The sequence below is a fragment of the Ips typographus genome, linkage group LG5 (assembly GCF_016097725.1).
Source record: "Ips typographus isolate SLU linkage group LG5, UJ_Ityp_2.0, whole genome shotgun sequence".
Classification (NCBI taxonomy): domain Eukaryota; kingdom Metazoa; phylum Arthropoda; class Insecta; order Coleoptera; family Curculionidae; genus Ips; species Ips typographus.
Window position 1 is genome coordinate 2,319,450 of NC_138426.1, and position 17,489 is coordinate 2,336,938.

The 17,489-nt window shown below is 34.4% G+C and overlaps 1 protein-coding gene across 1 annotated transcript; it reads left to right on the forward strand.

The window, feature by feature from the left end:
- The first annotated feature begins 122 nt into the window (after positions 1-122).
- Positions 123-17,487, forward strand: LOC145728929 (protein ILRUN). The gene is made up of 6 exons (XM_081979492.1): positions 123-283; positions 3,440-3,641; positions 3,696-3,815; positions 3,869-4,095; positions 13,314-13,465; positions 13,530-17,487. The coding sequence occupies exons 2-6, from the start codon at positions 3,454-3,456 to the stop codon at positions 13,557-13,559; spliced, it is 717 nt and encodes a 238-aa protein (XP_081835618.1). The 5' UTR covers positions 123-283; positions 3,440-3,453; the 3' UTR covers positions 13,560-17,487.
- Positions 17,488-17,489: the final 2 nt, after the last annotated feature.

Below are 17,489 nucleotides of genomic sequence, written 5' to 3' on the forward strand. Positions count from 1 at the left end.
ACATTTCATTTGATCAGGTGTGACATTACGTAATAGTGACGTCAACACGATTTGGTCGCTCCAGGAGCATTAACAAAGCTGTGAATGTCAACTGTCAGGTTATCACTTGTCACTTTTCTATACTGTCATTCTGTCACATGGCCTCAATATTTTTGTGTGAGCACTGCACTGAGCAGTAAATTATTATAATTTTCAGTTTTTTACAGTTTTTCCAAAAATCCAATCCTAAAAACAAGCCCCTTTTCACTCCAAGGAGATCATTTTTCTGTTAGATTAATTATAGGTAAGTAAACTCGTTTGATTTTCAAATTCTTTTGTATTGCCTTCTCAACTCATAAATGGAAACAAACAAGAACTTTCTGACTAGCAGTGTGGTTTCTTTTATTGTCTTCAAAATATAAATACTGCAAATCATAGTTTACATTGCAATAAAGATCATAGTCCCACTAATTGAGTGTGGTCATTCCAGAATAGATGGATTATTGATTAGGATTCAGTATAAATAGTAAATACAAGGTATGTAATTGAACAAAAGTAATTTAGGTAATTAATGTTTATAGTTTGTAGTGAATTGTTCTTAAATGACTTCTTTGTACTTGAAGAATGTAATAGCCTCCTTACATAAAGAAATAATCTATTCAGATTAAAGACATTTTTGTTGTTCAAAACAACCTGGTCATCTTTGTCTTAAGTAAGACATTCTGAGAGTACCTACTCCCCAGACATTTAGTACAACTTGTTTCATTGAATAAATGTTACTTTATGATTTTAGTCACTTTCGATTATCTTTTCTTTGTGATAATATTAGGTTGGGGTATTTTGATTTTAATATATTTTAGGAATCTCCTGAGTGATATTAGACCAAATCATCAAATGGCTATGCCTACATTTCTGTGATTTAAACACTTAATTGTTGTTGTTTATATGGCAAAGTTTGGTCATAGTTTTTATGGGGAGTTTGCTGTAGTAACACTCATTTTGTCAGAATGAGGTCAGATGAGATAGACACTGTAAACTGTAAACACAATGACTGTCAAATCTAGGGTAGTAGAAAAACTGTAGAAAGACAATCATTAAGGTCGATTTTGCTTGCACTAACTGACCAACCTACCCCGCAAAACCCATTAGGACAGTGCCAGTGTTTCAGGCAAATTGGACCCTTATGAAAATTGTCATTTGCAAAAACAACTTTGCCTTTAATCAGTCAAAAAATGTTTGTGATGCCAATGAAATGAGCTTTCCATTGATGTATAAAAATTGTTTTTTTTGGGGTATCTTTTTGTTTAATCCTTAAAAACTCGCTTATTTGCATTACTTTTATTAAAGTTTTATACATCAATAGATAGCCAATGAAATGAGCTTTCTAAAAATTTCCCTATTTGGGTTGACAGGTTAGACGGTATGGCTGCTAGAGGGCTTCAAATTTGACCAATTTTTTTATCACTTTCTTGGTGCATCCTTTTGTTTAATCCTCAAAAACTGGCTTAACTGCACTACTTTTAGTAAAGTTTTATACATCAATGGATAGCCAATGAAATGAGCTTTTTAAAAATATTCCTATTTGGGTTGACAGGTTAGACAGTATGGCCTCTAGAGGGCGTCAAATTTGACCAATTTTTTAATCACTTTCCTCGTGCATCCTTTTGTTTAATCCTCAAAAACTCGCAAAATTGCACTATTTTTGGTAAAGTTTTATACGTCAATGCATAGCCAATGAAATGAGCTTTCTAACAATACCCCAACTGGGGTTAATAGGTTGGACGGTTTGGCCACTAGAGGGCGTCAAAGTTGACTCATTTTTTCATGACTTTTTAGGTGCATTTTTTTGTTCAATTGTCAATAACTAGCTTACTTGCTACACTTTGTATAAGCTTTTATATGTCAATGGATAGCTAATGAAATGAGCTTTCTAACAATACCCCAACTGGGGTTAATAGGTTGGACGATTTGGCCACTAGAGGGCGTCAAAGTTGACTCATTTTTTCATGACTTTTTAGGTGCATTTTTTTGTTCAATTGTCAATAACTAGCTTACTTGCTGCACTTTGTATAAGCTTTTATATGTCAATGCATAGCCAATGAAATGAGCTTTCTAACAATACCCCAACTGGGGTTAATAGGTTGGACGGTTTGGCCACTAGAGGGCGTCAAAGTTGACTTATTTTGTCATGACTTTTTTTGGTGCATTTTTTCGTTCATTCATCAATAACTAGCTTATTTGCTACACTTTCTATAAGCTTTTATATGTCAATGGATAGCTAATGAAATGAGCTTTATATTGGCTTATAAAGTTAATTGATTAGTTGTACGGTTTTGCCTCTAGAGGCAGTAAAAAAATGTTTGAAAGTAAAATACAAAATTCATAATTTTCCTTGTTTTCCAACGGATTTCATTGAAATTACCAAACATTATTTATTTTATTTATGTTTATATTTCAATGGTAGATGATAACTTAGACTTTTTCAATTTTATTAATAATACTAATTTAATGCCCACTTATTCTTAGTAATTTTGCCAATTCCCAAGTAATGCCCACTAATTCCTACAGTTTGTACACCATAAACAAATTTAAAAACACATGAGTGACAATGTAACAATATGATTTCCTTAGGAAATGTATGCTTTTTGAATATGACCATAATTTGTGTAAAAAATAAAAAAAAAATAAAAAAAAAATTGTTATTATGATAACTATTTTGACAAAACAGTATGAATCCAATAATTGCTAGAAAATTCAGATATGCTCAAAATTTTGTTTTCCTTTCTTTCATATAAGACAAAAAAAGCTAGCCATTGGTGGTTTCACTGTTATTCAATTATTATCTGTTATTTTGTTGTAATTATTTTCCAATTTTACAAAATGTAATAAAAAAACTGTGTTGCTAATTCTAAGTGTTCCACTTTTTTTAAAATATGAAAAAAAGAATATATATTCCAAGTTAAAGCTGCATGATTGCTCCTCAAATTAATCCCAACATTACCGTTATTATTGATTTAAATTACCTGATTTTTTAAAAACTGAATTTCTAGCAATTATCTTAGAATTATGCAGTGAATCTTTACATTAAAAAAATCGTTGTTTTTGAAAATACTCTGGAGTTGTAATCGGATTTTTTTAAATGATAAAACAGCCTTGGACTGAACTACAAATTGGGCAACTTTGCCTTCATTTAAACCAACTCTGTATCTCTTACCGTTTCCGAGATACCCATACTTGTAGCACCCTGTATAGGGTGTTCAAAACACCATGTACTACTACTCCTATAGTAAACTAAAATGTTAGCAGGCAACTTATAATTTGGTTGAATGACGAAAACATTGCAATTCTGGCGCCTTTTAACACCCTTCTGCAAAATCTCTTCCAATTTCCCAGATTTCTTCAACTCATTAGACATTCTGAACTTGTCCTATAAATCATGTAACTATTATCCGTATTTCAGCAATATTGGGTGAAATGGATGTTGATAACGGCGATGGTGGTGTTAGCAACTCTATTGACATAGAACAGTCACTACTACATCAATTCAGTTGTATGGGAACAACAGACAAAGATGAACTTATCAAACAGTTACAAAAATTACTGGGCAGCCCCTCCCATCTGAACTACTCAACGGCTGAATTCTTTTTAGATATGAACAATTGGTATGTCAGTTTTTTAGGTTTTGGTTAGGCACGGCTAATTTTGATCACCTAAAGGAACTTACAAGCGGCCGTTTGTTCGTACCTTGACGTGGAGGCCCCTAACGTATTGCCATCGATGGCATTAGTCTCCGACCCGGATGCTTCTGAGTCTGAAAATATAGAGCCCAACACCAGGTAAATAGCGCCAGTGTGGTAAATAAATTTTTATTCATACAACCGGGTTGTAGGTTTCAGAAGTCGTGGCATATCAGTAATTCAGGCGTTGAAACTTGGCCGGTGGGTTGCTATGTGCAGTGTTCAGATGGAGACAATTTTGGAGGACCGAGAGTGCATTTACCCCCTCTACAACCTGGGCAAGGCACTTATGTTGTTGTAGAAATGAATAGTCCGCCTATACCAGGAATTTACCAGAGCAAATGGAGAGCTTGCACGCCTACAGGTTCCTATTTTGGAGGTATGTTTAGTCTTACTTATAACTTACAACATATTTTATTTATTTTGGTTATTATTAACTATTGTTCATGCGTGAAAACTTGTCGTGTAGAAGGGGCGTATTTAAACTTAAAAAGTGACATATTGAAACAGTTTTTGTTAAATGTAACTCAAAATTCCTTTATTTAAGTTTTGAGTCTGATGAATGGTGCTTAATTGCCACTTAAGCCCAAGAATTTCATCACTAAACCTATTCTGTCTTTGGTCACATATTAGAACTAAATTTTTTATTTTCAAAAAAAATACAAGTAAATGACTTCATTTATAATAAAAATGTAACAATAACAAAATTATCCAAATATTCTACAAAACTATGTAATCTATTGGAAAACGTCCCATATAAAAGTTTACGCATTTTAAATGTTTTTTGTGACGATCAGGAATATGCATTCTGATCACAGTTCATGTAACATACAGGGTGTCCCTGAAAGGTCTTTACAACTCTCTGCCGCAGTTAGCTGAGGTCAAAATAAAGCGATTTAGCCTTACAGGGCTGCAAAGTTGAAATTTAAAAATCTATTTTTAATCATAGTTTTTAAAATTTAATTTAAACTTAAAATTATGAAATTAGGTATCAGGGTGTTTTTCGAGATGGGGTTTCCCATTTCTTATCTGCCAACGATTTTTACATTGATTACAATATTGACAATATTTACCTTTTAATCGGACAGATAAACAACTGCAAAAAGTCCGTTTTTTTTTAAATGAATCCATCGGTGTTTTATGGTTTAAAAGCTCCCAAAACATTTCAAAAGCTTCTAAAACCATTCAGAACATCTCAAAGACCTTTCCAAAGTTTCCAAAACATTTCAAATGCTTCTAAAAGCATTCTAGAACTGTTGGAATCATCTAAAAGCCTTCAGAACCTTCCAAATACTTCCGAGAACAGTCTAGAAGCTTCTCAAAACTTTCCAGATACTTCTACAAGCATTTAGAGGTTAAGAACTCCCACAATTTACAGCTGATTTCTCAGGTTATATTGGCACCTAACATTTTTTTTTTTAAATATTTGTAACCTAAAAAAAAACTTTTTTTTGTCCACCCTATGTACAGCTTTGAAACGTTCAAATACCGAAAATCTGGTAGTGAAAAACCTTAAATTTAGAACAAATCTATGTCAGAAGCTTCCAAAGCTTCCAAAACCTTTCAAATGTTTCTAAAACCATCCAGAACATCTCAAAGACCTTTCCAAAGCTTCTAGAACATTTCAAATGCTTCTAAAAGCATTCTAGAACTATTGGAATCATCTAAAAGCCTTCAAAACCTTCCAAATACTTCCGAGAACAGTCTAGAAGCTTCTCAAAACTTTCCAGATACTTCTACAAGCATTCGCAGGTTAAGATTACTCCCACAATTCACAGCTGATTTCTCAGGTTATATTGGCAACTAAAAAAATTTTTTTTTTAAAGAATGTGTAACCTTAAAAAAACCTTTTTTTTGTCTACCCTGTGTAGTACAGCCTTGAAACGTTCAAATACCGAAAATCTGGTAGTGAAACAACCTTAAATTTAGAACAAATCCATGTCAGAAGCTTCCAAAGCTTCCAAAACCATTCAGAACATCTCAAAGACCTTTCCAAAGCTTCTAGAACATTTAAAATGTTTTCAAAAGCATTCTAGCACTGTTGGAATCATCTAAAAGCCTTCAGAACCTTCCAAATACTTCCGAGAACAGTCTAGAAGCTTCTCAAAACTTTCCAGATACTTCTACAAGCATTCAGAGGTTAAGAACTCTCACAATTCACAGCTGATTTCTCAGGTTATATTGACACCTAAAAAATGATTTTTTTTTAAGAATTTGTAACCTAAAAAAACCTTTTTTTTGTCCACCCTGTGTACAGCTTTGAAACGTTCAAATAACGAAAATCTGGTAGTAAAAGAACCTTAAATTTAGAACAAATCCATGTCAGAAGCTTCCAAAGCTTCCAAAACCTTTCAAATGCTTCTAAAACCATTCAGAACATCTCAAAGACCTTTCCAAAGCTTCCAGAACATTTCAAATGCTTTCAAAGACATTCTAAAACTGTTGGAATCATCTAAAACCCTTCAGAACCTTCCAAATACTTCCGAGAACAGTCTAGAAGCTTCTCAAAATTTTCCAGATACTTCTACAAGCATTTAGAGGTTAAGAACTCTCACAATTCACAGCTGATTTCTCAGGTTATATTGGCACCTAAAAAATGTTTTTTTTTTTTTTATTTGTAACCTGAAAAAACCTTTTTTTTGTTCACCCTGTGTAGTACAGTCTTGAAACGTTCAAATACCGAAAATCTGGTAGTGAAAGAACCTTAAATTTAGAACAAATCCATGTCAGAAGCTTCCAGAGCTTCCAAAATTTTTTCAAATGCTTCTAAAACTATTCAGAACATCTCAAAGACCTTTCCAAAGCTTCTAGAACATTTCAAATGCTTTCAAAAGCATTCTAGAACTGTTGGAATCATCTAAAAGCTTTCAGAACCTTCCAAATACTTCCGAGAACAGTCTAGAAGCTTCTCAAAACTTTCCAGATACTTCTACAAGCATTCAGAGGTTAAGAACTCTCACAATTCACAGCTGATTTCTCAGGTTAGATTGGCACCTAAAAAATGATATTTTTTTAAAAGAATTTGTAACCTGAAAAAACCTTTTTTTTTGTTCACCCTGTGTAGTACAGCCTTGAAACGTTCAAATACTGAAAATCTGGTAGTGAAAAAACCTTAAATTTAGAACAAATCCAAAACCTTTCAAATGCTTCTAAAACCATTCAGAACATCTCAAAGACCTTTCCAAAGCTTCTAGAACATTTCAAATGCTTCCAAAAGCATTCTAGAACTGTTGGAATCATCTAAAAGCCTTCAGAACCTTCCAAATACTTCCGAGAACAGTCTAGAAGCTTCTCAAAACTTTCCAGATACTTCTACAAGCATTCAGAGGTTAAGAACTCTCACAATTTACAGCTGATTTCTCAGGTTATATTGGCACCTAAAAAATGATTTTTTTTAAAGAATTTGTAATCTAAAAAAAACCTTTTTTTTGTCCACCCTGTGTAGTACAGCCTTGAAACGTTCAAATACCGAAAATCTGGTAGTAAAAGAACCTTAAATTTAGATCAAATCCTTGTCAGAAGCTTCCAAAACCATTCAGAACATCTCAAAGACCTTTCCAAAGCTTCCAGAACATTTCAAATGCTTTCAAAAGCATTCTAGAACTGTTGGAATCATCTAAAAGCCTTCAGAACCTTCCAAATACTTCCGAGAACAGTCTAGAAGCTTCTCAAAACTTTCCAGATACTTCTACAAGCATTTAGAGGTTAAGAACTCCCACAATTCACAGCTGATTTCTCAGTTTATATTGGCACCTAAAAAATGTGTTTTTTTTTTTTTATTTGTAACTTAAAAAAACCTTTTTTTTTGTTCACCCTGTGTAGTACAGCCTTGAAACGTTCAAATACCGAAAATCTGGTAGTAAAAGAACCTTAAATTTAGAACAAATCCATGTATACATTTCCTGTACCTAACTTTTTCTGACTTATTAACAGTTTTTCCGTAAAGGGCGCATTCAATCGTACACTCTAAATTGCAGTGAAAATATTGACTTGTTCTCTAGATACTTCTAATATACCATTAGCGTGAATCACCCTGTATAGAGGGTCTAATATTGTTTTTTCCTGTTTCTTGACGTTTATTTTTTGTCATCCATTTGCAAAATAAATTTTATTATGATTAACCCGCTCTTAGTCGAGACAATGTAATTCCTTCTCTTCCTTTTCCTAAATTCATTCTTCAATTGATATTGAAGAGAACAGAAAACGGTAAATTTAAGACGAAAATATAAACCCTACATAACGCGTACAATAAGACAAATTATCAGTTTAAAACGGAAAGCTTTCAATAAATATAAAAGGACTTTTTCTCAAGAAGATAGAAACTTTAATCTTGACCTCAAAAATGATCTATCCTTTGCCATCAGGGCTGAAAAAAGCTTATATGGCTTTCACCCTTCAGAAAGTAAACTATGACTCCAAAAAGACCTGGTCAAAATTAAAAGAATGGAATGTTCACGGCTCTAAGGTTAAACAGGATATACCTGATCAGTTTCATGATGTCAATATAATAAGTCACCACTTTGAGAGTGTTGGGAGGGTGCCTTTCGCCGTTTATATGAAAACACTTGATTATTATATAAACAATACACTACTCGCAGTTGAAAATCAATTCACTTTCGCGCGAATTACTGATGATGGATTGTCTTATACCATGCTCCTGTTCAGTTTTCACTTTATTGTTGCTGCCATCACTGAATTTTACAATGCCTGTTTGGGGAAAGGCCCAAGTGTTTGGAAAACCGCCTTAATAAGGCCTATTCCTAAGACTAGTTCAGTTAGGTCCATTAGCGATCTAAGGCCTATCTGTATTTTTCCGATTTTAAGTAAAATCTTCGACAAGTCGCAAAAAGACAAAGCGGACGTATTTGCCAGACATTTTCAAAGAGCTTTCGCAATTTCAACAAAACACAGCACCAGGAAAAGACAATATAAAAAGTAAAATTTTGCTCCACAAACTCACAAAATTATACTTAACTTATTCAATAAATGCATAAAAAATACCAGAAACTTGGAAAACGGGAATAATCATTCCCATCCCAAAAACGGGACTAAACAACACACAAGTACAAAACTTTAGACCCATTACACTACTTCCTGTACTGAGCAAAATGTTTGAAAATATTATAAAGAATAGACTACAAAACTTAATTGGACAACACATACCGCCATACCAAATCGGATTTAAACCTAAGCACTCAACTGTTCACCTCTTGTTCATTCTAACTAACAACATTCAAACTACGCATCTTGAAAACAAGAAATCAACATGTGTCTTTATGGACATCAGTAAAGCATTTGACAGCCTATGGCACAAAGGACTACTATACAAACTACACAAACTGAACACACCTAAATACCTAATCCACATTTTTAGAAACTTACTGGAAAATAGGCAACTAGAAATACGTATAGACAACACCCTTTCCTTTCCTTTTCTTCCTTAACAAGGACTACCACAAGAGTCGCCTTTATCATCCTACAATATCTACTGCCATGACATGTACAACCACAATCTACTTGACAAAAACTACATAAGCAAGCATGACTACTTTCTACAATATGCTGACGATACTGCACTCATGTTCATTCCAAAACTACGGCAAAATCTATAGAGGAGCTTCAGACATTAACAGACAACACGACGGCATGGTTCTACAAATGGGGATTAACACCAAACCCCACGAAAAACCAACTACTCTTACCAAATCACAAAATAAAAGACAACTCTCCTACAATAAGACGGTAACGTAACTACACCAAGACAAGAAATAAAATACTTAGGGATAACACTTGATCAAAAACTGAAATTTACAAAACGTGAGAACTGAAATTATTAAACAAAAACTAAACATTTCAGAGCTTTTACGTACAAGAACAGAGGTATACAAATCTATTTGTAGACCTCTACTCGACTACGGACACATACTAAGAGTTAATGCGACCAGCAAAACAAAAAACACATACAAACTACAGAACAAATTGCACTTAGACTAATAACCAAGATTAGACATCCTCGAAACCCGCTACATAACCCATCTAACGAATTACTCTACGAACGGACACAAATGACAAAAATAACAGAACGATTAACGAAACTAGAGGCAACCCCCACAACTGGACAATAATAAACCTCCTCTCCCTCACAAGACCAACTAGACAATATCCCCAATATACTCTGTTGGAGCATTTTACCTAAAAACCGGACTAATTGTTAATTTTAACTTTTTTTTTTGTAAAAAGTTTAGATCTATCAAACCTCAATGAAAGTACCTTTTATTTTCAACGTAGATTCTGAAAATAAAGTAATATACTAGGTGTTTCATTTGAAAAAAAAAACATGACTTTGGTACTTTTTCTGCATTGGGGACAACCGATACATCTTGAAAATATTTCAATCCATCCCAGAACCAAAACTTTTTTGAAAGTGAGTAGTTTAGTCATAATCTTCCGTGTCGAATAACGTGAATGACTCTGTATATGCAAGACAATATCTTGAAATACAACCTGCGAGTAGGTCTACATTTTGCGATGTTTGTCTATTCTATACTTAGAAATAAACAACCAGAGTGTACTTGACAAATTATCTTACTGCCAGACTGTTAAGACAATCACTCTCGGGACTGGATCGTTCCAAGGATTTCTTGAACCGTTGGACGACACAATTCTAGTGATTTGTCTAATTGCAATATTATGTCATCGAAACTCTCGAGCGCGATTATCTTGATTAATATCCATTCTTTCAAATAAAAACTACAAAAAAAAAGATCCCAGGGATGCCAAGTTATTTTATAAATGGAGAAATAACTAAACCTAAAACAAAACTAACCTAACTACTTTACTACAGTAACTCTTCTATTCAGACACTAACAGGGTAATTGTTTGGCGCTCAATGTTTACATACATCATACTACATGACTACCACTACTACTAAATGAATAGATCGGATACCAGAAACGATTGCAGATATATGAACTACTGTATATTAGCCTAATTACTTACTGTCTCTGACATGGTTACGGAATTAGTCCAAGAAACAAAACGTCTACAGATCACGTGATGTGTTGCACTATGACTCCTACTTCAGGTTTTCTGAAATTCGCTCACAACATCGTCGGGGTATCAGTATCGCTTTTAAACAGCAGCAATCAGCTCACTCTCTAGCTCTTCAAAGATGAAATCTCTTAGACAGCTCTGCAGCGTTCCCAACTAGTTTGCTTAAGAAGCAACAAATGCTTCCAATTGGTACCTGACTGGAACTGCCCAATGCAAATTACACCCTCCTTAGCTTTAGTTCTCGAACATTAAACGACGGGGCCAAAACTATCGTATTTCCAGCCAGCCTTTTACGCAAGGTGTATTAACTGTTTGAAGCTTTCTACAAGCTATTCTTCCATCAGTCCGCAGCTTTAGCTTCGCAAGAAAATTAGATATACAGGGTGGTCCAGTTTTAAATGTCAATAATTCACCAATTCATAGCCAATTAAAAAATAAGTTGACATTCATTATGCCATTTTCCTGAAAAGTGCCTCTTAAGGAAAATACAATCCTTCAAATTTCTGTTTAAAAAATCGTTTTTTTTGTCATAACTGTCAGACCGTTGGAGAAATATTGATCAAATTTGGAACAAGCACTTTATTACACGTTATTACGTTCAAAGACCCAAAACTAACCCAACCCAACTTAAAAATTGTCTTGGAAACGGAAGATTCACTTAAGAAAAAATATTATTGTAGCCAGTTTTCATAGTTTCCAGGCAAACTAAAAGACTTTAGTTTTGAAAATTGAATTAGAAAAGATAAACATTTCAGAAGCTTAAAAGTTGTGTTTGTAACCAGTTTTCATGCAAATCGAGAAACTTTAATACTAAAAATTGACTTGTAGACATAAAAACTACTTTTTCAAGAATTTATTAATACTACAAATTCATACATTTAAACCTTAAAAATTGACTTGAACCCCAAAATGTAACTGAACTAATGAAAAGTGACATCAGAAGCTTAAAATTTGCATTTGAAGTAAGTTTTCATAATTTGAAGACAAATTTCAATATTTTAGTCTTGAAAGTAGTCTTAGATGCAGGACATCATCATCATAACATTAGATTCATGAAAATTGTCTTGAAAACGAACTTTTCGTGCTTTTTACTTTGCTTTTCATTTTCTTCGAATTCTGGACTATTTTTAGTGCTTCAAAACTGCTTTCAGCTTGGAAAATCAAGTTTCAAGACTATCTTCACCAAGTTATTGACATAGCAAACTTAAAAAACAATTTTTACATTCTTCATAGACTTAAAATAGCATTCCAAGCTTTGTCACTATTAAATCGACTTCTAGACACCTCAGTACTAAAAATTCGGGTATTTCTTAATAAACTAGACTGTTTTTAGTGTTTTAAGGCTGTTTCAGTGCCTCAAATCGAGTTTCAAGACTATCTTTACAAAGTTTTTGACTTATCAGGCCTAAAAGCCAGTTTGTCCACTGACCATAATCTGGAAAATGTTATTTCAAGCTTCTTCACTATTAAATTGACTTCTACACTTATAGGTGCAATAAATTGTAGCACCTGTAAGAAATTCAGACTGTTTTTAGTGCTTTTTAAGACTGAAAAATCGAGTTTAAGACTATTTCCAAAAGTCAAGTTTCTTCAGTAATAAAAGTAAAAAACCAAATGCTACAATAATAGTCTTGAAAACTAATTTTTAGAAATAAAATAGTCCGAAAATTTAATTTACTTCTAGACTTGCTGTCCAGTCCAGAAAATTCAGTTGTACACCAATTAAAGTCTTGAAAATATACTTTTGGACTCTCTTTAGTCCTAGTAAGGTCCGTTCTAGCATTAAAAGTCATCTTTTATACTATTTTTAGTAGTAAAAAATGAGTTTCATGCACAATACAATCTTTGTCTTGATTTCCGGACTTTTTTTAGTTCTTGAATGCCAGTTTCAGACACTCAACCAGGATGGCAGTCTGAGAAAGCGAATCATAAGACCATTCCTAGTAGTAAAACAGTTTTTAGACTATTCAGTACAAATTTGGACTTTCACAAGTCTTGGATATTCAGTTTTAAACTATAAAACGATTTTTTAAATTGAAATTTGGAGGACTGTATCTTCTTTAGGAAACCTTTTTCAGAAAAGTGACATAATGCAAGTCAACTTATTTCTTGATTAGCTATCAAATGGTGAATTATTGACACTAAAAACTGGACCACCCTGTATATGTCTGACAAATCTAAAATCCCTGGCATCCCTTATAAATTTTAATTTGCGCAAAAAGAAAAAATAAATAAATCAATCTTAAAAAAAATAGATATTTTTAAGACAAGACAAGATATTCATAATTTAGACCTAAGAAATGTTGTAAGATTTAACATACCACTACATCAAACTGAGAAATTTAAAAGGAGTTTTCCTTACCAGATAGTGTGCTTACTGAATTCTGGATGTTAACGTGTAACAAAGCGGCATTTCGAAACATGTATATTAATTTATTACATAAGAAAATGCGAGAATAGCGCAGTGATTGTTACTTTCAATAATATGTTCATTCAATAAATATTTTTCTATTTTATTCTATATTCACACATTGTTAATTTCAGATCCAATGTGGGCCATACTGACCGTAGTAGAACAGGGTACGATCGAACTGACTGAGCAATTGTCACATTTCAACGAACTAGGTGCCATTCCACCCTTGCTTCCCCAGGTGTCTAACCCCTTTGTACCTCACAATATTCACAGGGAAAATCAGGTACGTTCTTCAATATTTAGAAATAATATAGAATAAATTACATTATTTATTCGGATATTAAAAGGACTCTGCTCCACCTGATGGGATGTGCTAGTATTAGCGGAACAGTTTTGTGAAAATGGTGCGTGATTGTATTGAATATAAGCAGTTGTAACTTTGCGATTTATATATTTGCCGAGAGTTTACGATAGATTTGTTCTGTTTTATTTTGTTCGTGAACATAACTACTCTAAGCGCCAGTTTTATAGGTTATATAGTTAAACGTTCGTCTGAAGTTAAGCTCTATAACTTCAATACCGTCATTTGGGGTGAAATTGGTCATTAAAAAAGTTTATGTTAATTTTGTTAACAAGGAAATATTAAGTTCTAAAATATCAATTAAAATTAGGAATTGTTACATTTCGTAAACACCGATTTGCTTTTCGAATGAATAAGTGACTTTATGGTTGACATTATTTACAGCAGGACTTGGTAAAATAACACTTCATTCAATAAATCCCGGGACCAACTAAGAAAAACAATTATTTTTCATGAAATTCGTCTTTATTCATCAATATAGTCCCTTCTAGAGTGATACAATCATTCCAACTTTTCTATACCATGTTTATAGAACGATTTTTCCTTGGCCTCAAAATACGCTTCAGTTTCAGCGATGACTTCTTCATTTGATTGATATTTCTTTCCCTGGAGCATTTTTTTGAGGTCTGAAAACAGCCAGTAGTCGCTGGGGGCCAGGTCTGCACTATACGGTGGGTGGGGAAGCAATTCGTTGAATTTGACCTTCGTTTTTATGGACTTGTGACACGGTGCATTGTCTTGATGAAAGAGAATCTTTTTCTTCTTCATATGGGGCCGTTTTAGTGCGATTTCATCCTTCAATCGGTCCAATAATGCACAATAGTAGTCGCTGTTGATTGTTTTTCCCTTTTCCAAATAGTCAATGAACAACATACCGTGTGTATCCCAGAATACAGAGGCCATAACCTTGCCAGCCGATTGTTGCGTTTTTGGTCGCTTTGGACGGCTTTCGCCGGGTCCAGTCCACTCAGATGACTGCTGTTTTGATTCAGGTGTCTAGTGGTGGATCCAGGTTTCGTCCATGGTCACATATCGACGCAAAAAATCCTTTTTATTACGGTTAAACAGCTCCAAACAGCGCTGAATCATCAATTCGTTGTTGTTTTTGGTCAATAGTGAGCACTCGCGACACCCATTTCAAAAGCAGCTTTCGCATACCCAAATGTTCATGCAAAATTGTTAACACAGTACCTTCTGATATCTTTGAGGCCTCAGCTATCTCACTCACTTTCAGTTTACGATCAGACAATATCATTTTGTGGATTTTTTTGATGTTTTCTGGAACAACAGCCGAATTTGGGCGTCCAGACCGTTCAGCGTCATTTGTGTCTGTACGACCGCGTTTAAAATCAGCAAACCACCTACAAATCGTTGTTTTCGATGGAGAAGAGTCCCCGTAACATTTTTCAAGCCATTGTTCTGTTTGGACGGTGTTTTTTCCCATCAGGAAACAGTGTTTAATCAGCACACGAAAATCACTTTTTTCCATGTTTTAAAAAATTCTCACAAACAAAATATTGGAGGGAATGAGCTCAGGATTTGACAGCTGTCGTTTGAAAGATGGTACTTCAAGGGAAAAATATAAAAATGCGATTTGTAGTGCCACCTGTGGGTTAGTCCCGGGACTTATTGAATGATGTGTTAGCTAGAATGTCTTCTATGTCAGCTACAAATTCTTGGTTGGGGAGCAAATAACTTTCTTGTCTTATCAGAACTTTTCATCCCCAACAGTTCAATCTCTTGTTTTCCTACGTCAGTACTGCGGTGCAGCGGTAAATCATTTTTTTTTTCTAGATCCTCCTAAGATCTTCACGAGTACAACTTTTCCAGGTGCGATATTTTCAATTCGTGGTTCAAAATATTCAATTTCTTGTCGTACAACCTCTTGAACATCTTCAAAAGGTTCATCATCGGAGTTATCGTTGATAATTGACTCATGAGCATCCGAATCGCTTCAACTTTCATTTCCTGCTGTTACGCTTCTGCCGGGCTTTACCGTTACTTTCTTGCGTTTAATATTTCTACGTGTTGGTGCTGCTAAAAATCTCTGCTGTTGTAAATAAAATTGTGCATAGGACGCGCTCTGGATCCAACGGAACTATTCCTGTAGCTGGAATTGAGCTAATGAGATCATTCTTGATGGATTTTTTTCCCATTTCGACGAGAGTAGTTGCCAGAAGTTGAGGAAAATCCTTTTTATCTTTTCGTGATTGCTGTTTATGTGTAGCTTTCCAATTCGTCAATACGTTCCTCCATGCGATCTTAAATGGCCGGAAAAATCCCACATCCAAAGGCTGGGTAAGATGGCTTCAGTTCCTGGGAAGGCAGACGAAAACAATGTCATTTTCTAGACAAACTTTACGTCCTGAAAACCTTTTTATGTGGCAAAAATGATGACTCAAACCATTCTGTAAAGGTTTGTGCATCCATCCACCCATGATGCGTTCTGTTATACCGCGATCCCGAACTGCAACACCTCTCCTTATAACATGGTTCTCCTCTAGGTCCCATTTCTACCCACTGCTGCCATAGCTTTTCGGCCTTACACATGACGTATGAGAAAGAGACTGACGAAGAGCATTTTCTTCTTGCCGGGATCATCCTGCAAATTAGTCTTGTCATAGTTGAACATATTACAAGTAGGAACGTCTTTCAGTGTTTCGCGTAAATTTTGGAAATATTCTTCTGTAGTTTCGCGCGAAACATTTGCACGACGTTTTTGCCTAATTTCATTTTTGTGCCTTGCTAACAAGCTATATAACCAGTCTTTACCTGGCATATTGTCTTTGAATTTTCTTGCGGCCTTTCATATCTAAATAATTTTTTAATAGGTTCCGGATATCCAGAATACTCAATGGGAATCCCCATTCTCCACACAAATTGGCAGATCTGATGAAAGCTCTTTCTTCATTAATTTTCTTCGGAGAAAACGGTTTGTCCTCCCGTTTTTTTGTCGCTGGGTCATAATCTGCATATCTTCGTGCACCTAAATTCTCTTTGTATTGTCGTGGCATGATTTATTTTCTAAAAAGGAACACACATGATCAGTAAGGCCGTGAAACACGCCCTAAAATTCTTTTCGTGCCTTTCAGTGTGAGATTGATCATTCGCCCCCCACAAGCGCAATCAATCTGACCCCACCGAGTAAATTTGAATATAGGTATAACCTCACAGTGTGTTATCCGAAATAACTAAATCTCGAAATACGGCGTCCGGAAACATCAACAAGTAGTGCCATATCGACAAATTATTCAATACTAGACCATAATGTGACTTTTACCAATCAAAGTTCTGGAAATTAGGAAGGCCAGTCAGAACAGCCACAAATTTAAAAGACAATTTTCTAAAACAATGTTAGCTTATCAGCACCTACGTATTTGATGCGGTCTTCTCTACACAAACATGGTGTTGACTGACGAAACTAACTGGTGGTTTGAGCGGTAGATTTGAATTTATAAAATTGCAACTTGATGATCAATCTCACCCCAAACGATCTTACTAATTTTAAGGTTTAATGAGGAACCTATACAACTGACCCTTCGACGGTAATTTTGACTTCTCATTAAGGATTTGTTTTGTTGACTTAATACTAGCAAAACAAATTGTTCACAATAAGGACAAACGATTAGTGTTTTATATTTTATAATAGGACGTTGCGGTAAAGTTTGCGCAATAGGTTTCTGGGTATGATATTTATTTTATATATCACTTTATGACTTCTTATATTACTTATTCTTTATATAGGACTTGACTCATAAAATACAGACTACCATTATGTACCAGTACCTTACTGCCTCTTTCACAATTTACGTCAAAATTAAAGAAATCCGCGTTTCTTTACGAATTATCACCTCCAGTGATAAAAAAACTAATTTAGGTTCATTGTGCAAGAGTCATAAGAGGTAATGTACGTTTGTTTTAAATAAAAACAAAAATAAAACTAATT